At 40.5% G+C, this 22,351-nt stretch overlaps 1 protein-coding gene across 1 annotated transcript in view; it reads left to right on the top strand.

Moving 5' to 3' along the window:
- Positions 1-22,351, top strand: part of vps41 (VPS41 subunit of HOPS complex) — a 169,899-nt gene that overhangs the window by 133,132 nt on the left and 14,416 nt on the right. The window contains exons 19-24 of the mRNA XM_078216544.1: positions 368-512; positions 3,666-3,707; positions 4,014-4,064; positions 10,701-10,838; positions 12,473-12,527; positions 17,713-17,853. Of these exons, the coding sequence (XP_078072670.1) occupies positions 368-512; positions 3,666-3,707; positions 4,014-4,064; positions 10,701-10,838; positions 12,473-12,527; positions 17,713-17,853 (572 nt within the window). The remainder of the gene's footprint in view (positions 1-367; positions 513-3,665; positions 3,708-4,013; positions 4,065-10,700; positions 10,839-12,472; positions 12,528-17,712; positions 17,854-22,351) is intronic.

Genomic DNA, 22,351 nt, shown 5'->3' with positions numbered 1-22,351 from the left:
GATTATTCGTCTTTTCTACATTTTTATGTATTAAATTTAATCGTCTATTGTTCTGTACAGATATGTATTCTATCCAACTTCTACAATATTTGGCCTTTCTAGTTAATTCTGCAATGATTTTCTAGAAACTGAGATGTTTTTGTATCTGCTGTGTTGTTAACCTACTTGAGTTTACATTTATAATCTAAACTGTGGTTTTGTGCTTACAAAGTTGGAATTATTCCAAAATTTAAGCAACTTCAATAAAATAGAAAAAAGGGAACTTGCTGCAAAAACAAGTGATCAGATATCGAGTAAAGTAACTTTGAATTAAGAAGTGCAGTCAGTACTTGGTATCAAGGTTGACATTTGTTTTGGTTGCTCCCAGGTACACCTATGACCAGCGTTACGACAAAGCTCTTGAAATTTACTTAAAATTGCGACATAAAGATGTCTTCCAGCTCATACACAAGCACAATCTCTTCAGCTCCATTAAGGATAAGATTGTTCTTCTCATGGAGTTTGATAAGGAGGTATGGATGTTTAATTCTCATGTTGCTCTCGATTTTAACTTTTCACTTGATTATTATACTTCTTTTTCTTACATGCAGGAAAGCCAGGAATGATCATCTCTTCAATGCATGGGATTTTATCACATTCTTCTGTAGAATAAATCCTGGATGGGGGAACCACCAAGTAGGGAGAAAGAGAGGTAGCTGATCTTGAGGGTCAGCTAGGTAGTTCTTGAGGAGGCTTTTGAAGGTGAGGAGAGTGGTAGTGAAGGGGAAGATTTAAATGGAGTTCTATGGCATGATGACTGAATACTGTGTCACTAATGGTGGATTGCAGTAGAACAGCATGTGCAGTGGAGTACGATAAGGGAAAGAATGTGGAGCATGTTGGAGGCAGATTGCATAGCATGCGATGGAGCGTTGTACGTGAGAGGATGTAGAGATAGTTGTAGAGCATGGTAGCGGTCAGATTATATGTTGTGCTACATATCATCTGAGATCGCGTATAATGTTCCACTACCCCTAATAACCAGCCAATAGGGAATGTAATCTTGCTGTGTTACATTATCTAAATTTACTTTATCTTTACTGTGTAAATTATCTAAATTTTACTGTGTACATTATCTAAATTTACTTTACTGTGTATATTATTTAAATTGTAACAACTTTCATTTAACTTTCCAGAATAAATTATTTTCAGTTGTTTTTGCACAGTGACAAGGTTTCTCTGTATGCAAATAAATTCTTTATGGGAAAACAATAACTGTTCAAATCTTGGGGTTACACTGCAATGTATCCTCTCACCTATTGTCCATCTAAATGCTGTTTCACGGTTGTAATGGTTTGGCCAAAATTATCTGGCTGGTATTGTTGACCTTGAGATATCTGTGCTTTCTTTCTGTCTCTAGCTGTCACAATGATTCCATTCGACAACGGTTTTGATTTGATTTATTATTGTCACGTGTATTAGCATACAGTGAAAAGTATTATTTCTTGCACGATATACAGACAAAGCATACCATTCGTAGAGAAGAAAAGGAGGGTGCAAAATGTAAGTGTTACAGTTATAGCTAGGGTGTAAAGAAAGATCAACTTGATACAAGGTAGGTCCATTCAAAAGTCTGATGGCAGGGAAGAAGCTGTTCTTGAGTTGGTTGGTACGTGACCTCAGACTTTTCTATTTTTTTCCTGATGGAAGAAGGTGGAAGAGAACACACCGCAAGAAACTACAAAGGGTCGTGAACAAAGCCCGGTCCATCACGCAAACCAGCCTCCCATCCATTGACTCTGTTTACACTTCCCGCTGCCTTGGAAAAGCAGCCAGCATAATCAAAGACCCCACCCTGGATGGAGTCAATGGATGGGAGGCTGGTTTGCGTGATGGACTGGGCTTTGTTCACGACCCTTTGTAGTTTCTTGCGGTCTTGGTCGGAGCAGGAGCCATACCAAGCTGTGATACATCCAAAAAGAATGTTTTCTATGGTGCATCTGCAGAAGTTGGTGAGAGCCTTAAAAGTTGCCCTTCATCTATTCCTTTAAATGAGGCAAGAGGAGATGGGTACTGTGAAAAGCACTGAGCTAACAAGTGACCAGGCTACGTAATTCTGTGTTTGTGGCTGTAGACTGCCGATGCATTAATTGAAATGCAAACCCTTCTGGGTCATGAGTCAGATGGATACAATCAATAACCCCATGACTCTAGCATATATCTGTAAAGTTGAATAGCCGCCTTATGCCAAAGTTACTGGTTAGTGAGGAATGTACTGACCCTGCTAAATGATGCATTCAATGTATGTTGCTAATCAGTATATTTAGAGACAAACCAGCCATTCTCTAACAAGAAATGTTAGCATCTGCTTCATTTCGTGTTAGCAGAGCTGTCAATATCGGGGAAGTGTTACAAGTGATGTTTATTTTCATCAATAGTAACATGGGTTGAAAATCAACCGGTTGTATTTTGTTTTAAGGACTGCTTTTTATCCAAATAATTAAATGTTTCGAAATCATTTTTATTGAATGGTAAATGACAGATCTGAGTTGCTGAAGCAGTGTGAGCTGGAAACAAGGACACACTTGCTATATTTAACTTGGATATTCAGGTTTCCATAGCAGGATGTCATCACCCCACATCTAACTTGAACTAATGCCATTAAAGAAACAAAAAAGAGGGAATTTGTGTTCATATTGCACCACCATTACTTCAGTTGTCTCAAAGTGCTTCACAATCAATAAAGTATGTTTGACACACAAGCAAAATACTATAGATGCTGAAAATCTGAAATGAATGAAAACAAAAAATACTGTAAATACACAGATCAGGCAGCATCTGTAGAGAGAGATTCAGAGTTAACATTTCAGGTCAATGACCGTTCATCTGAATTGCCCAGTTAACTAAGTACTTCTTAAAGTATATTCACTAACATGAGGGAGAGAGACAAAAATCAGATAGCTATAGGCCATTGAGCTTAACATCTGGCATTGGGATGCAAGTTCAGCAGGTAATAGGGAAGGCAAATGGAATGTTGGCCTTAATCTCAAAGGGAATGAAGCATAAAATAGGGAAGTCTTGCTAAACTATACAAGGCACTAGTTAAACCACACCTGGAATACTGTGAATAGTTTTTGTCCCCTGATCTAAGGAATGATGTACTGACATTGGAGGCAGGCCAGAGAATGTTCACTAGGTTGATCCTGGGTGCAGAGGAATTTTATGAGGGTAGGTTGGGCATTCTCATTGGTATAGAATCCCTTGTTGTGCCTTCAAGGTTTTAAATGTTAAATGCCCCCTTGTGCCACAAGGTTTTAAATGTTTGCTTAACTCTATGAATCTCCCTTATCAAAGTATTTAAATATATCCTATCCAAAAAATTTCAGTTACATCCTCATTTTTCCCTGCAAAGGGGTTGCCATTAATTTCTCTGTCCCACAACATGAAACACGTTGGAATGTTTTTCTCCATTAATAATGCCGTCTAAGTTGTGGCTATTGCAGTGTATCAGGAACACGGGACTAAAATACCACTGATAGCATGTGATCTCAAATTCCAATGTTTGCTGGAAAGTTTATTCTAGGAGCTAACTGGGTGGCAATTTATTAAAAAAAGCTATTTGACTCATTCTTGCCTACGTTTAAACATTACGTTGTTTTAACCATTATTCTATATTTCATCTGCAGCAAGCAGTTAACATGCTCCTGGACAATGAAGATAAAATTTCAGTAAGTAGCAAACCGTTTTAGCCACAATTTTACCTTCTATTGAAAACAACTTTAAAATGTAACGACACAAAAAAAATTTGCATTTCTGTAGCGCCTTTCACAATCTCAGGAGATCACAAAGTACTTTACAGCTGATGACATACTTCTGAACTGTAGTCACTGTTGTGATATCAGAATATGAACAGTGCAATTGATAAATGCTTTGGAACAGGGTGTAAGGAACCAGAATTAACTGTGGTCAGAGGTGGACATCTCATTAGATTGTTTTCACTTCTGATTAATTTTCATTGTGCTTTTCTGTTAAAGATTGACAAAGTTGTGGAGGAGCTGAAGGATCAACCGGAACTGCAGCATGTGGTTAGTTTGTCGTCTTTGCTTTATATAAACATCAAATATCTCTGTTCAAAATTATTGCTTTTGAAAATGACATAATGTATTTGAAGATACAACAAAATTTATTGGATGTGGGTTTGCAGCTGTGAGTTTAGATCTTGTCTATACCATCAGCAGTGAAACAAGTGAAATACTGTTTTTGCAACTCAGAAAGCAGCATCCTTCCCTAACTGCAATATGGGTGTACATACATTGCATGGACTGCTGTGATTCTCAAAGGCCGCTCACCAATGAGAGCTGACCGAGCCAGTGATGCTCACATCCCATCAGTTAATGAAAAATAACATTTGGATATTAGCATTTGACAATCCAACTGCCCTTTGCCTGAAGTTGCTGCACCATTAATGCATAAAGAATCTGCCCAAATCTGCCCAATATTTTTTATAACCAACAAGGAAACAAACCACGCTAGACTTAAAATATCTAACAAAACAGAATTCATGAATTACTTGATAGTAACAATGCATCCTGTGATCAGTAATAAATAAACCTGTTGGACTTTAACCTGGTGTTGAGACTTCTTACCATAACATAAATGTTTAACATTCAATTCTAGGAGGAGAATGGAAACCAGTGTTTTACTATTTCAAATACCTGGATTAGATCGCCTTCAATATCCTGCTTCTCGGCCTTTTGGCTAAGATGCAAATGAGATCAAGCCTTGGAGAAAGTGCAATGCCTGCTCCAATCAACTTGGATCATGTAGATCAAGCCCAAGACAGGACGTGGGAAGCCTGTCTTGTCAGCTTGGATCTGGAATGTCTCACTTGCTGAGACTTTGAATTGGACTTTTTTTGGATTGAATTGGATATAAACAAAAAAAATCCTGTATTCAAGAAAATACAAGGATTTGGTAGGGCAGATGAAGAGAAACTGCTTCCTATTGGGAGCATAAAAAATGAGGGAATGCAATCTTAAAATTAGAGCTAAGCCATTCAGAGGTAAAATCAGTAAGCACTTTGTCCGCATAAAGGATGGTGGAAATCTGGAACACACTTCCATAGAATCACTACAATGCAGAAAGAGGCCATTCGGCCCATTGAGTCTGCACCAACCACAATCCCACCCAGGCCCTATCCCCATTACCCCATGCATTTACCCCAGCTAGTCCCCCTGACACTAAGGGGCAATTTAGCATGGCCAATCCACCTAACCCGCACACCTTTGGACTGTGGGAAGAAACCGGAGCACCCGGAGGAAACCCACGGGGAGAATGTGCAAACTCCACACAGTCAGTGACCTGAGGCCAAAATTGAACTTAGATCCCTGGCACTGAGGCAGCAGTGCTAACCACTGTGCCACCCTCGGAAGGTTGTGGATACTTAGTAAATTAGGACTTTGAAGACAGGTGGATTTTTGTTCTGCATTAGGGATAAGGAGCAAAGGTGGGTGAATGGAGTTGGAAGTGCTGATAAGCCAGGATCTGACTGAGTGGTGAGCACACTCGAGGGGCTATGCCACCTATTTGTGCGCCTATAATTCCACTGTGTTTTGAGATATTCTAACTGGTCTAACCCCATTCTACTCGACCACAATCGTGTAATGTGCTGGGATCTGGCTATAATATAAAACAACTGTTCAGCTTTTTGTAGCATATGGGGTTCCTCTAATCGGTTTTACAGTGATTTGGAAACTTGGAATTTGTCATCAGGTGATTAGTTGCATGGAGATAACAACTTGTATCTCAATGATTAAAAACTTGTTCTGTGACAAAAAGGATTTATTTTACTATTGCATGCTTCAGGAAGGTTTATCTATCAATTTTCAAAGCTTGTAACAAGAAGACAAACTTATTGATTTCTAATGTACTCAAAGTAAGAGGTGACTGCATTTCATCTGTTTCAAAATTGTGGCTGGTGTGCAGTGTCCCATGAAGCCTGATAAGATGTTCCTGTTCCCTGCAGTGTTGCTGTGCTGCTCGTAAAAGGACAGATTTTTGTTAATGTAAATAACTACATGAGACAGGAAAGAACTGATTTTGGGCACAAGATGAGAGATAATGGAGAGAAACACGAGATAATGACATTATTTCCACTGGAACAGAGAAAACTAAGAGGAGATTTGAAATTATGAATGGTTTTGATGGGAAGATATAGGGAACTAATGCTATATCCAGTAAGAGAGTCAGAGACAAGGGATTATCAGTTTAAAATTGTCACTGAAAGTGAGGAGAGAGGTTATTCAGCATGTCCTTACACAGGGTTGCTGGACCATGGAATTCTTTGTCACAGAGAGTGGTTATGCTAGAGACCATTACATTTTTCAAGGGAAAATTGGATAAATATTTTAAGCAGAGGAAAATGTAAGGGAGGGGGGTAGTGTGATTATTAGTTGTGGATGGCTGCTCTCAGTGTTGTGCTATACACAAGCAATAATGCAGCTGTTTAGATCGAAGATCTATGCTGGATCTTAAAGAAATTAAACTCTAAATCAGGATTATCCAGATAATTTCATATGCTAACCCCAAGTATGGCTACTGTAGAGTTATAGGTGAAGATGAACATAAAATGTTTGTAAAATGTTATATATAATTCTTGTGGAGATAATGATGAAATATAGTTTAAAGAAGTTAGTGATTGTAATTTATAAGGTAATGCTGGTATTGATCAGTGTATCAGGTGCTGTATGAACACCTCAAATTAGAAGAAATTGGAATGTTAACATCAGTGTGTTACTCATTATAAACTTGAGAGGCCTCGAGTTTCCATTAGGTTGCACTTGAATTTCAGTGGCAAATCATCAGAAGTTAACCACGGCAGGGTAGCACAGTGGCTAGCACTGCTGCCTCACAGCGTCAGGGACTCGGGTTCAATTCCCGGCTTGGGTCACTGTCTGTGCGCAGTCTGCACGGTCTCCCTGTGTCTGCATGGGTTTCCTCCGGGTGCTCCGGTTTCCTCCCACAGTTCGAAAGACATGCTGGTTAGGTGCATTGGCCATGCTAAATTCTCCCTCAGTGTACCCAAATCGGCGCAGGAGTGTAGCAACTAGGGGATTTTCACAGCAACTTCATTGTAGTGTTAATGTAAGCCTACTTGTGATACTAATAAATGATAAATAAAATAAACATAGAAGATGAACATTTTCAAGTATATGTAGCACTCGCTGCAAATCAGATTTTTATAATCTTTTGCGTTAGTTTGAAATGTATCATGTTGGAATATGGCTCTACCCTCAAAACCGTCCCAGATTGAATTAACCATCATTGAAAATGGCTTCAAACATGAGCGCAATCACCAGAAACTCCCAGTTAGTTAAAATCAGGTCACTCACGTGGCAAGCTAGACAATGATGAAAATGCTTATTTTTTTGGTGATCATCCCATTTTTACTGTATGAATCAAACTGCACCAAGTTACCACTCTTAATTATATCAAAAATTTTAAAGCAATTTTTTTTTCAAAAATCACAGCCTCAGATGCTGCTCAATTGCACTGGTACATGACAGATTTCCTGTCAGAGAGATGCAAATAAGTTTGCATCGAGAGTTTGCACTAGCTTTCTCTAAACTGGTGCAAATTTAGATAGTTGCACCTGGATTGCCAATTGCAGCCAAAGTGGGAGTTATGTTCCACAGTATATATAATTGTTACACAATCTGGGATGATTTACTAATGTGTCACGATTATTTAAAATGCTTGTTGCAGGGGCAGAGTTTCTTACAAATAAAATAGTTGTATATCAAGAAATGGAAAGGAGGGAAGAACTCAGAAAAATACAGTCACCAATATAGTGGTATTGAGAGCAAATAATTGAGTCTGTGGGCTGACAAATTCCCAGGTCTGGTTCATCCCAGGGTCTTGAAAGAAACGGCTAGGACGATAGTTGATGCATTAGTTTTAATTTTCCAAAATTCACTAGATTCGGGAAAAGGAGAGAAGGCGCCTGCGCAATGGCGACCCAAGTGCTCTGCAGCCGGCTTTACCAGGGAGTTTAGGCTCCGCCCCCCTCCCCTTCTGGCAAAAATCACATTCAGCCTCCTTTTTTGCACTGAGTTCCGGAAGCTTGCAACTCCCTGCTCGACAAAAAATCAGCGCCACTCTTTCCCGTTTTCTTGCTCGTTCGGCACCTGGAATTTGTTTGGGAAGGTTGCGCCCAGCATCTGAAGTACTGTGTACACTACTGGTCTCCTCCTTTAAGAAAATGTGTAAATATGTTCGAAGCAGTTCAGAGATGGTTTATAAGACCAAAAGACATAGGAGCAAAATTAGGCCACTTGGCCCATCGAATATGCTCCGCCATTCAATCATGACTGATGTTTTTCTCATCCCCATTCTCTTGCCTTTTCCCCATAACCTCTGATCCCCTTATTAATAAGAACCTATCTATCTCTGTCTTAAAGACACTCAATGGCCTGGCCTTCACATTCTTCTACAGCAAAGAGTTCCACAGATTCACCACTCTCTGGCTGAAGAAATTCATCCTAGATCTCTGTTTTAGAGGATCGTTTCTTTAGCCTGAGGTTGTGCCCTCTGTTTCTAGTTTTTCCCACTGGTGGAAACATCCTCTTCACATCCACTCTATCCAGGCTTCACAGTATCCTGAGAGTTTCAATAAGATGCCCCCTCATCCTTCTAAACTCCAACGACTACAGACCCAGAGCCCTCAACCGTTCTTCATACGACAAGCTCTTCATTCCAGGGATCATTCTTGCGAATCTCTTCTGGACCCTTTCCAAGGTCAGCACATCCATCCTTAGATATGGGGCCCACAACTGTTCACAATACTCCAAATTAGGTTTGACCTTATACAGCCTCAGAAGTACATCCCTGCTCTTGTATTCTAGCCCTCTCAACATGAATGCTAACATTGCATTTGCCTTCCTAACTGCTGACTCAACCTGCACATTAACCTTAAGAGAGTCTTGAACAAGGACTCCCAAGTCCTTTTGTGTTTCTGATTTCCTAAGCATTTTCCCATTTAGAAAATAGTCTATGCCTCCATTCCTCCTTCCAAAGTGCATAACCTCACACTTTTCCACATTGTAATCCATCTGCTGCTTCTTTGCCCACTCTCTTAACCTGTCCAAGTCCTTCTGTAGCCCCCCTATTTCCTCAATACTACCTGTCCCTCTGCATATCTTTGTATCATCTGCAAACTTGGCAACAGTGCTTCAGTTCCTTCCTCCAAATCGTTAACGTATATTGTGAAAAGTTGTGGTCCCAGCATTGACATCTGAGGCACACCACTAGTCACCAGCTGCCATCCTGAAAAAGACCCCTTCATCCCCACTCTCTGCCTTCTGCCAGTCAGTCAATCCTCTATCCAGGCCAGGATCTTACTCTTAACACCAGGGGCTCTTAACTTATTTAACAGTCTCCTATGCGGCACCTTGTCAAAGGCCTTCTGGAAATCTAAATAAATCACATCCACTGGTTCTCCTTTATCTAACTTCCGTGTTACCTCCTCAAAGAACACGAACAGATTTGTCAGACATGACCTCCCCTTGACGAAGCCGTGCTAATTCAGTCCTACTTTATCATGCACTTCCAAGTACTCTGCGATCTCATCTTTAATAATGGACTCTAAAATCTTGCCAATGACCAAAGTCAGGCTAACAGGCCTATAATTTCCCATCTGCTGCCTCCCTCTCTTAAACAGCGGTGTTACATTAGCTACTTTCCGGTCTCTGGTACCTTCCCTGCCTCCAGTGATTCCTGAAAGATCAACACCAATGTCTCCACAATTTCCTCAGCTATCCCTTTTAGAACCCTGGGGTGTGGTCCATCAGGTCCAGGTGATTTATCCACCTTCAGACCTTTCGGTTTCCCCAGAACCTTCTCCTTAGTGATGGCCACTACACTCACCTGTGCCCCCTGATTCTCTTGGAGCTCTGGCATCCCACTGGTGCCTTCCACTGTGAAGACTGATGCAAAATAACCATTCAGTTCCTCTGCCATTTCTTTGTTTACTGGACTAATACCAAGAATGGACAAGTTGCCTTATGAGAAAAGGTTGGACTTGTTAGTCTTGTATCCACTGGAGTTTAGAAGAGTAAACAATGACCTGATTGAAACATAAAATCCTGATGGATCCTGGATTGTCTTTGAGATGTCTTTCAAATTAAATGTTAAACCCTGCCTTATCCAGGCAAATGTGGCAGCCATTTCACACTGATCATAGTCCTGCACATGGGAATGAAGTGAATGGCTGGTTAATCTATTTTTAACAGTGGTGATGCCATCAAGCCACGGGGGAAACCATGCTCGATGTTTTGGATCGCCTTCTTCAAAGCAACAGCAATGCCATTTTTTTGCCATTGACCATAAGATGTGAGCCAAAGTGAACAATCTTCAGACAGAATTACAGCCAGATAATTGCAGAAGTTTAATTTAAGTTTAAAAGTTTGGTATTTCTGTCCCGTTAAGTGTGTTTAGCTCTTACCCCTTTTGTCATAAGCCTGTTTTTTGCAAGCTGATTTAGAGGACGTTTCTGAACATGTGCTTATCAGTATTTGTTGTATTATTATTTTATTTTCACCTTGGAGGGTGTAATTATAAAAAGATTTTACGGATGCTAAACCTATTTAATTTTATTCTAAAGTTTATCTCTAGCATGTCGTATAGTTCTGTTTTCAGCCATGCCCTGTGCTTTCTTTAAACAGTATTTGCACCACCTGTTCAAGCGAGATCACCATAAAGGACAGCAGTTCCATGAACAACAGATCAGTCTGTATGCCGAATATGATCGACCAAACCTGTTGCCATTCCTAAGAGACAGCACCCATTGTCCGCTGGAAAAAGTAAATTGCTCTTTTATGTGTCTTGATATCCTTTCTGAGATCTGCAATTGACTACAGCAAGGACTGCAAATAGCCTTGCGCCAGCTGCCCCATGCTATCAGCCTGCTATTGCAAGCACCATCCAGTTGGTATTATACCTTATTGGCATTCAGATACTGCCTAGTTGTGATTATAATATTATTGTATTACCAGTTCCCTGCCCACCTGTCTTCACAATGCACTAATATAAATACAATACAATATTTTCATGTTAAAAGCTATTGTTTGGGATATGGAGAGGATATAGCCTATATCGTAATTACTGTCCTTTGTTATGCTCTGTTTTTGTTGTTTCTTTACCAACTGGGCTCTGTTCTTTAATGCTTTAAATCTTGTTTTGTGCCGAAGGTTAAGAGCAGAAAATAATGTAATAAATAACTAAACTATTTAGAATAAATTACTCTCCTCCCTAAATGTTTCCATTACCTTCTCCTTAAGACCCTTCATAAAGCCCACAACTTCGACCAAGCTTTTAGTTACTCCTAATATCTGCTTTGGCTTTTGTTCTGATTACATCTTGTTAAAAGTACAGGAAATACCAGACGTATTATTGCACTTTAATATCCCGCCTTGCCCCTTTCCCCCAATGTTTCAAAATACTTTCCCTTGTTTGGATGCTACTTGGACGATGTGATAAACTCAGGCATTGTGTAAGCTGGGGTATACTAAGGCATTGGGAGGTTGGAACATCACTTGACAAAGTTAAGTGCTTTTCGTGGACATGCGGGACTTGGGTATGGGGCCTCCTTAACTTGGATATTTGACTGCAATTTGTTTTAGTTGTTGAGGTGATTCAGAGCCAGAAGTTGAGAATTTGCTGTTTACCTGAGGAAACTGGAAATTTCCATACAAATCCGTTCAGTAAATTGGGTGTGAAAAGATTTGTTTACAAGGGGAAACACATTGCAAGAAGAGACAAGTGTTACAGTTTGTAAACCGGCGAAGGCTCATATTTAGTAAGTGAGTGAGCTCCTAAATAATACAGATCAAAAGGTTCCCTCTGTATTGTTTCCTAGTGGTGTTGTACTGGGATTGTGACAAAGAATGTTGCAGCCAGCACCAAGAAAGGAAAATGACTGTCCCTGACTTAAATCCAGTGACAGGCTTCCCCCACCCACAACAAAATAACTGGAAACATTTGACTGTTGTAACTGAATATGGAATAACTTATTACCTAGGATCAAGGCTGGACCTTTGCTGGAGACCACCTGTGAAATTGGGGCCCCAGGAGAAAAGTAAATAGAAAAGCCAAGAAATATTTACATTTAAAATCGCTGTTTTTACAGAGATAATAATGAAGGATTGGGAATCTTAAAAAACAGGGGTTAAAGTAGGAACATCGGTTGTCCTGAGGATATATAAAGTACAAAGAGGAGCTAAGATCAGATTTGATGAAACACATTCCCAAAACCAAATCTTCCTGAGAAACAAATATCTTTAAACTCAATGTTAAATTTATATAAAATGCAGACATTTGCAACTTTGTAGAAACATCCCAAACCTTCTCTGAGGGGAAAAAAGCAGGCTTTGTAAGACTAAATTATTAATAAGGTGAAATGACAACTTATTTAAATCAATTTTTGTCTCTGCCACAGGCCCTTGAAATTTGTCAGCAACGGAACTTTGTCGCTGAGACCGTTTTTCTCTTGAGTAAGAACATATTTATTGTTGTGCACATATTGTGAGGGGTGGGGGGAGAACTCACTATAGCTGAACTGTCCCTCTCCAGACTTGGGACATTGTGAAAGTGAGGAAACAGTCAATTAACATGAGAAGCCCAAGTGCAGCAGAATATATTGCATTGTTGTACCTGAGATGTGTGTGTGTGCAGCATCACTCCTCCCATTACAATGCCAAAAAGGAAAGACTTATGTATTTGTCGAATATGGGACTTTTAATCATAAAAAATGCATTCATATAACAAATATAAAAGTCTTTTGTAAAGTTTTTTTAAGTTTTTTTAAAGTTTGTATATTAGTGTCACAAGTAGGCTTACACTAACACTGCAATGAAGTTACTGTGAAAATCCCTTAGTCGCCACACTCCGGCAGCTGTTTGGTACATTAAGGGAGAATTTAGCATGGCCAATGCACCTAACCAGCACATCTTTCAGACTGTGGGAGGAAACCGGAGCTTCTGCAGTTTTAGAAAATGCAAACCGATTCATCAACTATCTCCTTAACCATGTACACTGTACATGGCACGGTGGCACAGTGGTTAGCACTGCTGTGTCTCAGCGCCAGTGACCCGGGTTCAAGTCCCAGCTTGGGTCACTGTCTGCGTAAACGTTTGCGCGTTCTCCTCATGTCTGCGTGGGTTTCCCCCAGGTGCTCTGGTTTCCTCCCACAGTCTGAAAGACGTGCCGGTTAGGTGCATTGGCTGTGATAAGTTCTCCCTCAGTGTACCCAAAAGAGGCGCCGGACTGTGGCGACTGGAGGATTTTCACAGTAACTTCATTGCAGTGTTAACGTAAGCCTGCTTGTGACACTAAATAAACTTTACTTTAACTACTTCTGTTGGTGGGGTTACTGAGGTGTCTGGTACTGCTTTAACTTTAGGCAATATACGACTCACGAAGCCAGTGTCTCAGTTTAAAGACATAACTTTATTTAGACCAGCAGCTGCTAGGAGACCATCAAAGGGTGAGGGCAGCTCTGAGATAGAGCAGCAAGACCTCTCCAATGAAATCTGATGTATACAATTCAAAATACATCAATTATAAATTTTTCTTATCAGTTACTCCGCCTTTCATTAGCTTTAAGTCAATCATCTTCAATATACATTAATCAACAATAATACCTGTTATATACCTTAGCCAATTGCATCTTGCACTCTGGCATAATGGCATTTTATTAGTCCGTATAATCCGGAAGCAAACCCTGTCTTGGCTGACCCCACTTCCTGTGTTGCCTAGTAACCTCAGACACCAGTTCAAATGAATGTTCCCATGAGTTCCCTTAAAAGTCACTGCCAAACTGATTAACACACGACTCCACGTCTGGGCACACATCCATCTTGTCTGGACAGTGAATAAATTCTATTCATGAAATGTGATTAAGTGTTCTAAATGTTCTCTCCGTCTAAAACTTTACTGATAAATCTGGCATATTCTCAAGATTTGAACATTCTCTTGGAATATGACTTTGCCCGAATGCCTTTTACCATGATGTTTTGCAGCAAATTGCTGTTGGCTAAAATGAACAATATATCTTTAAAAATACACTCATACATTCAAAATATCAGCATATGTGTTTTAAAATCATAATCACTTGTCTAAATCTCTTACTATATCATGTGTAAACTGCTTTCTTGTTAGCTTATAAGCTTGTTTTAAAAGTCATTTAATGAATACTGGCAGTTCTGTCAGTGTCTTAATATCCAAGTTTAAAAATCTTAACCAACCTGTTAAGGTTTTCCCACTTACAACTTCTTTCCAGACCCTAGGATGAAGCCCATCTGAACCCAGGGATTTGCTCAATGCCACTTCCCTGGTGATTGTACTTTTTTCTGAGTTTCTCCCTCCCATCCCTTTCTTTATTTATGGCTATTTCTGGTATGCCACGTGTATTGTCCACGGTGAAGCAAAATACCTGTTCAGTTCATCTGTCATCTCCCTACTTTCCATTATCAGTTCCCCAGACACACTTTGTATTGGATCAATGCTTATTTGAATTCTTATTTAAATACCTATAGAAACTCTTACTATCCATCTTAATATTTCTAACCATCTTTCTCTCATACTCTAATTTTTCCCTCCTTATTAATCTTGTTGTTGTTCTTTGCTATTTTTTATATTCTGTCAAATCTTCTGATCTACCACCTGTCTTTATCCCAATTATATGCTTTCTCTTTAAGTTTGATACTGTCTTTAACTTTATTAGTTAAGGGGTCCTCCCCTTGGAATATTTCTTTCTCATTAGAATGTATCTATTCTGTGTACTCTAAAATATCCGTTTAAACGTCTGTCACTGCATCGCTACTGACCTATTCCTTAATCTTGTTTCCCAGTTCTGCTTTCATGCCCTCATAATTGCCCTTAGTTAATTTTAAAATGAGTCTCTGAAACATTCTTCTGTCCCTCAAACTGAATGTAAAATTCAATCTTATTATGATCGCTGCTACCGAGAGATGCCTCCGCCATGAGATTATCAATTAATACTTTCTCGTTGCACGATACCAGGCCTAGTATAATGCACTCTTTGGTTGGCTGCAGAACGTGCTGTACTAAAAAAACTTTCCCGAGAACATTTTGTCAACTTATGGTTGCCCATCTGATTTTTCCAGTCTATATGTAGATTAAAATACCCTTGATTATCACTGTACCTTTCTGACATGCTCCCATTATCTCTTCCTTTATAACTATGTCCTTCCATATGGTTACTGTTAGGGAGGCCTGTACACCACTCCCACAAGTGATTTCTTGCCTTTATCATTTCTCATCTCAATCCAAACCGATTCTACTTCGTGGTTCTCTGAATTTAGGTCATCCCTCTCTGTTGTGCTAATACCATCATTAATTCACAGAGCCACTCCTCCACCTTTTCCAAGCATCCTGTCCTTCCTAAATGCCACGTACCATTTAATATTCTGGTCCCCAATCTCTATCGTCATATAGCCCTGTCTCCGTAATGGCTATCAGATCATATTTATTCATTTCTATTTAACGAATCAGTTCATCTCTTTTGTTTTGAATGCTACATATGTTTAGATACAGAGTCTTTAGTTTCGTCCTTTTATTATTTGTGTTGCATCTAGCTTTATTTGTTGATTTACTCTTCGAATTGTCCTCTCTGTTCCTTCCTCTCATGGTCTGTTTATTATTTTCCATGCTTGTATCTTTCTCTCTTGCCTACTTGGTTTACTACATCTTCCCAGATTTGATCCCTTGCCTCCACTGTTCAGTTTCAAATTCTCCAGAATCATAAAATCCCTACAGTGCAGGAGGAGGCTATTTGGCCCATTGATCTGGCACCAACAGCAATTCACAAACCGCAATCAGTTATTCCACATCACGATTTGAGTCACCCATTCATTTCTCTAATCTCATATGACCAATGCCAATTTGCACATGGCTCAGGCAACAGGTAATAATCCAGAAATTTTGCAAGATTAATCTCAAAAGCTGATAAAATTTTATTGATAAAATGAAGGTTTATTGTCATTTCTGCCTAAAAGGAAAAGCATTTTTTGAAATCCGAGAGTATATCGATTGTGTTCGACTTTATGGTAAACAGTGCCCTCTACTGTCTTTCTGTACACATTGACATCAGAAATATCAAAACAGCATATATTAGTGCACAATTTGATCATGTTTAAGTTTAAAGTTTATTTATTAGTGTCACAAGTAGGCTTACATTAGCAATGCAATGAAGTTACTGTGAAAATCCTCAAGCCGCCACACTCCGGCGTCTGTTCGGTTACACGGAAGGAGAATTTAACATGGCCACTGTACCTAACCAGCACGTCTTTCGGACTGTGGGAGGAAACCGGAGCACCCAGAGGAAACCCACGCAGACATGGGAGAACGTGCAGATTCCACACAGACAGTGACCCAAGTCTGGAATCGAACTTGGGTCCCTGGTGCTGTGAGGCAGCAGTGCTAACCACACTGTTCAGTCTTGTCCTGATAATTACATCCTCTCTCATTTTGCTTTTTCTCCAGTGCTTCCATAATCTTTTTGTAGTATGGGCATAAATGTAATCCCATCGCTGGAACAGACAGTGGGGTGCTTAGACCTCCTCCCAACGACTGCCCCAAGGCTTCTTAATGTCCCATTAATTAGCTGGAGACAGACCACCACCTTCAGGTGGGGAGGAAATCCCACCTCCCCCCTCCAGAGAGCTGCCAGCCACCTGATACAAGTTCCTCTGTTTTCCTTTCCAATGAAACTGCCAGAGATGCTGAGTATTTCCAGCATTTTCTGTTTTTATTTGGTGCCTGTAATGATTTGTGTATCTGTAACCCTTGATCCTTTTGCAGCTCTTTGCAGCTTGGGCTGTTATTTGCCCAGAAGTACATGGCCTCCTTATTTCTACCACCGTAATGAACCACCTCAAATTGACAAATTCATTTTCCATTTACACACCCAGAGGAATTACTTATTTAACTGTCCATTTTGGAGCTGTGAAGTTTGAGGACCAGATTAGACACATTCTTTAATAGAACTTGCAAACCACCGGTGAAAATGTCCTTTGCTAATTCAGTTATGCAAACATTTAAAGTTAAAGTTTATTAGTCACAAGTAGGCTTACATTAACACTGCAATGAAGTTACTGTGAAAATCCCCCTAGTCGCTACACTCTGGTGCCTATTTGGTACACTGAGGGAGAATTTAGCATGGCCAATGCACCTAACCAGCACGTCTTTCGGACTGTGGGAGGAAACTGGAGCACCCGGAGGAAACCCACGCAGACACAGGAGAACATGTAGACTCCGCACAGACAGTGACCCAAACTGGGAATTGAACCTGGGTCCCTGGTGCTGTGCGGCAGCAGTGCTAATCACTGTGCCAGCAAGGTTCTCGTAGTAAAAGTCACCAAGTCTCTGAATATTAAGATGGGGAGTAACTTAGAAAGCTGTGTTAGAGAGATGGTCATCTCACATCCTTGGCTTTTTTGCTATTTTTTTTTCCTTTGAAGTCAGTAGAAAGAAAAATCAAGCTGGGGTGTAAATGGGAGTGGGAGTTCAATCTGATATCACCTATCTTCCTCCCAATGTTAAAAGTTTTAAAATCTACCCCACTGTCATTTCTACTGGAGCAGAATTAATAACATTTTGGGATTAGTGATTGCACCTCTCCACAACTGAAGTCTAATGCCTTCTTTTCTCATACAGGTAGAATGGGTAATAGTCGGCGAGCACTCCAAATGATAACTGAGGAGCTGCAAGACGTAGACAAAGCCATTGAGTTTGCCAAGGAGCAAGATGATGCTGAACTGTGGGAGGACCTCATCTCCCATTCCATTGACAAGCCACGTATGTAAATAGTGTTAAACCATTAGCAATTTAGACAGTTTGCTGATCTTTCATTGTGAATTTGTGGATATTAGAAATGAATACTAGAAATATGATATAGCTTTAAGTAAGTTTAATGTTGCCTTTCTGTATAAGAAAGGATTAAGACTTTAATTAGCTTCATGTTTAACAAAAGTGCCTGCATGTCTGTGGGTTTTTAGTTTAATTTCAAACTTTACCTCCATTGTAATTAAAGGGTTTACAATATGAAGACAAACAGAGCTTAAAGAAAGACTAGGTTGATGCTTAGCAACCAGGGACCCAGGCTGAAAAGCATAAGCAGTTGTGGTTCAGTTGGAACCAGGTACTTGAGAAGAAAGCTGTTCTCTCAGAAACTGTCAACAGAGAGACAGGGCAATGGAGTAAGGAGCAGCAAGTCCTAGAAGCCAAAGAACAGATATTCTGGAAACCAGGAGATGAAAAGAGGAGTCCCAGGAAAACTGAAGTCAAAGGGACAAAGAACTGGAATCTGAACAGGGTATTTTTCACTGAAATTAAAGATAGAGCTGTAAGGTTAAGAGCTGGGTAAATTGGCTAATGATAAGTCAGACATCTAAAGTAATACTAAGGTTGGTGACACCTTAATACACCCTGTGATTGGCATGGCTGTGTAGCTGAGAGGTTGTGTGGAAGCTTAAATACACATGGCAGTTCAAGGCAGAGGAATACTGAAAGAAGAAATTGAAATCCTTGGCATAGATCCTTGGTGAAGGTATCCGAGAGAGAGTGTTGTTTGGGAGAAGATTCTAAGGCGTGTTCTTTGAGAGTGGAGTTGGAAACAGCCATGTGGATGTCAATTCCAGTGACACCAGTTGACTCACAGGGAGTGACAAGCAACTGGGGAGGATTTGATGAGAAATCCACAAGAGTTGTATTGAGTGGCATCTGCCACTTGGTTTCAGAGTGTGGTGTGTCTGGCCACAGTTAGCCTGTTAGTTCACATGGACTGTCTACCTAACGAAAATATTAAGAGTATAAGAATCATAGAATCATACAGCGCAGAGGAGGCCCTAATGCACCGACACATTAGAAACGCCTTAATTCCCCCCCCTATCCCATCTGCCAGCACTTGGCCCATAGCCCTGAATGTTATGATGTGCCAAGTGCTCATCCAGATATTTTTTAAAGGATGTGAGGCAACCCACCTCTACCACCCTCCCAGGCAGCGCATTCCAGACCATCACCACATCCCCTAAACCTCCTACTCCTCACCTTGAACCTATGTCCCTTCATGACTGACCCTTCAACTAAGGGGAACAGCTGCTCCTTCTCCCCTCTTGTACACAATCTTGTACACCTCGATCATGTCACCCACTCAGTCTTCTCTGCTCCAATGAAAGCAACCCAAGCCTACACAACCTCTCTTCTTAACTTCAATGTTCCATCCCAGGCAGCATCCTGGTGAATTTCCCCTGCACCCCCTCCACTGCAATCACATCCTTCCACTAATGTGGCGGCCAGAACTGCCCACAGTACTCCAGCTGTGACCTCACCAAAGTTCTATACAACTCCAAAATGACTTCCCTGCTTTTGTAATCTGTGCCTCGATTGATCAAGGCAAGTGTCCCATATACCTTTTTAGTCACCCTACTAACATGTCCTTCCGCTTTCAGAGATCTGTGGACAAACACGCCAAGGTCCCTTTTGTTCCACAGAAATTCCAAGTGTCCTACCATTCATTGAATACTTTCTTGTCAAATTACTCCTCCCAAAGTGTATCACCTCTCACTTTTCAGGGTTAAATTCCATCTGCCACTAATCTGACCATTTGACCATTCCATCTATATTTTCTTGTAGCCCAAGTCACTCTGCCTCACTGTTAACCACCCGTCCAATCTTTGTGTCATCCACAAACTTACCAATTCTATCCCCCACATAATCATCAATGTCATTTATATAAATGATGAATAATAGGGGCCCAACACAGATCCCTATGGTACTAGACACTGACTTCCAGTCACTAAAACAGCCTTCTGTCATCACCCTCTCTCCCACAACTGAGCCAATTTTGAAACCACTTTATCAAATTACCTTGTATCCCATATGAATTTACCTTCTTTACAAGTCTCCCACGTGGGACCTCGTTAAAGGTTTGTGCTATCCTTAAAATCTGTCATCTGTGAAGATATAGGTGGGGTGAAGGAGTATTGAATGATAGTCAATTTTTTCATGTTTGGTAAATGTTTTATTCTTTTGTAAAAAGTTAATAGGCAGATCTGTGACTCTGTTCATCCACGTCTCTAAACAAAAAATAAAAGTCATGGTCTGTTGAGCCAGGGTTCTGTTTGGGACCTGACTGTCCAGTAGTAAAGTCAGCTGGGATCATAATACACACACTTGCCACATCTCCAATCTCCCTTTACACTCGAGTCCTTGAAGAGGTTGTCTTTGAAATCCATGCCCATTGTTCATGCAACTCCATGCTTAAAACTCTCCAATCGCATTTTTGTCCCTTCGATAGCATGAAACAGCCCTAATCAACATTACAAATGACATTCTAAGTGACTGTGGTCATGATGCACTCCTCCTAGCCTTCTCAATCTGTCTGCAGTTTATGATTCAGTTAATCCAACTCTCCTCTTCCATTGCTCACCACCGTTGTCTAGTATAGTGGGAATACCCTTGATTCCATTCTTACCTACCCATCACAGCCACAGAATCTCCACAAATAGCTCCTCAAACTCCACTGTGCTGTCACTTCTGGAATTCCCCCAAGAATCTATCCTTGGTCCCTCCAGTTCCTTAGCCAGATGCTACCCAAAGCCATGCGGCCAGTTTACACAAGTCTGCTAATAAAATCCCAGCACTGTCTCTACCATCTCTTGTGATCCCTCCATTGCTTCTGTTGTCTTTTTACTTGCCTAACATCTGGTCTTGATCTCAATTTCTTCCAGTTCAACATGAGGGAGATTAAAAAGTCATAATCTTCAGGCCCCACCACTGTCCTGTTCCCTTCTCATTGATCCTTTCACCTTGTCCAGTCACTGTGTCATATCGAACCCGGTGCTTTACAACCTTCACATTTTATTCAACGCTGAACTTCTGATCGCATATACTTTCCATCTCAGAGAGTGCCTAATTCCATCTCCATAATCTCTGCTCAATCACTAATTTCTAGACTCAACTATTTCAATGATCTCCTGGCCAAACTCTCATTTTCCATGTGAACACCAGCTCTTCCAAACCTCTGCTGCCCAAATCCTAACTCACCAAGATCCACATTCCCATCACCCCTACGCTCAATGCCCAAAATTAACTCAGTCCCTAAATTCTTCAATTTAGAATTCTCATCCTTTTTCAAGGTCGTTCATGTCCTCGCCTCTCCCTACTTCTGTACTCTTGCAGTTGCCAAACCACGCCCTCTGCCCCTCCCAAAAACACCTTCTGGTCCTCCATCTCTGGATTTCTGTGCTTCTCCAACTCATCCATAGCAGCATGCAAAGTCACGACTTCCGTTGCTGAGGCCCAAATCTCTGGAATTCCCTCCACCCCCTGGATTTCTCCAACTCCCTCCCTCACTCTCTCCCTTTGGTCCTTAAAATAGGCTGCTGTGATCAGGCTCCTGGTCTCCTGTCCTGATGTTGCCTGCTTTGGCTTGATGTCTATTATTGTCTCATTATGTTTCTGTGAAGCCATCTACGGAATGATTTCATTGTATTCTAAGAAGAAACTACTTATGGCTTATGTCCATAGTTATATGGAGATCTTTGAGGCCAATTCTGGATCAGCCTCAAGTCACTAATAAATGCTACATAGTCAAGACTGAATTTCCCAAACTTAGTAAACTTAAAGTTCAAAAGAGTTACCAAAATGTTATAGGAGAAAAAGCATTACCTTTATATCTATCTTTATTCTCATGCTTGTCACAGTTTTAGCTGCTTTTCAAGATGTATTTTGTACCCTGAGCATATCTGGTTTCTTATAGTGAGTGATGTAAAATAATGCCATACCACCACTGAAAACTTTATATTTAAGTTGAATTCCTATCCCCTGGCTTCCTTCCTCTTTAACTTCTTTCCCTGAGTGATCAGCAGCCTTCTCCAGTTTAATAGTTTGGGTGGGGGATCTGGATTATCATCATCAGTGATGGTACTACTAAACTATGGAACTCTCGCTAAATGTCTTAATTTACTTATCTCTCTAATGCTTGTGTTTTAGATTTGAAGTTCATTACAGTAACGTTTAGCATCACCTCTGAGAGAGTATTCGCCAGGTCTTTGGTGAAACCTAAACTGTCAGTAAATTGATTTCCTGAGAAGATTCACTAAAGAAAACAGTGTAATAAGAGGCATGTCCTCTATCATTCTCAGATGGTTCACTCCTCAGAGGAAGCCACTGATTTAGTCTGCTGGGCTTTGTACTTACGAGGCTACAACAGTCACAGGAATTGTTTGCGGGCTGTGGCATTTATATCAAAAATCATTCTATGTCTGAGCATCAAACTTGTCACATGTTAGCT

This window comes from Mustelus asterias, chromosome 7, assembly GCF_964213995.1.
Source record: "Mustelus asterias chromosome 7, sMusAst1.hap1.1, whole genome shotgun sequence".
Taxonomy (NCBI): Eukaryota; Metazoa; Chordata; class Chondrichthyes; order Carcharhiniformes; family Triakidae; genus Mustelus; species Mustelus asterias.
The sequence above is the reverse complement of the archived record's forward strand: the minus strand, read 5'-3'. Positions and strand labels throughout refer to the sequence as shown.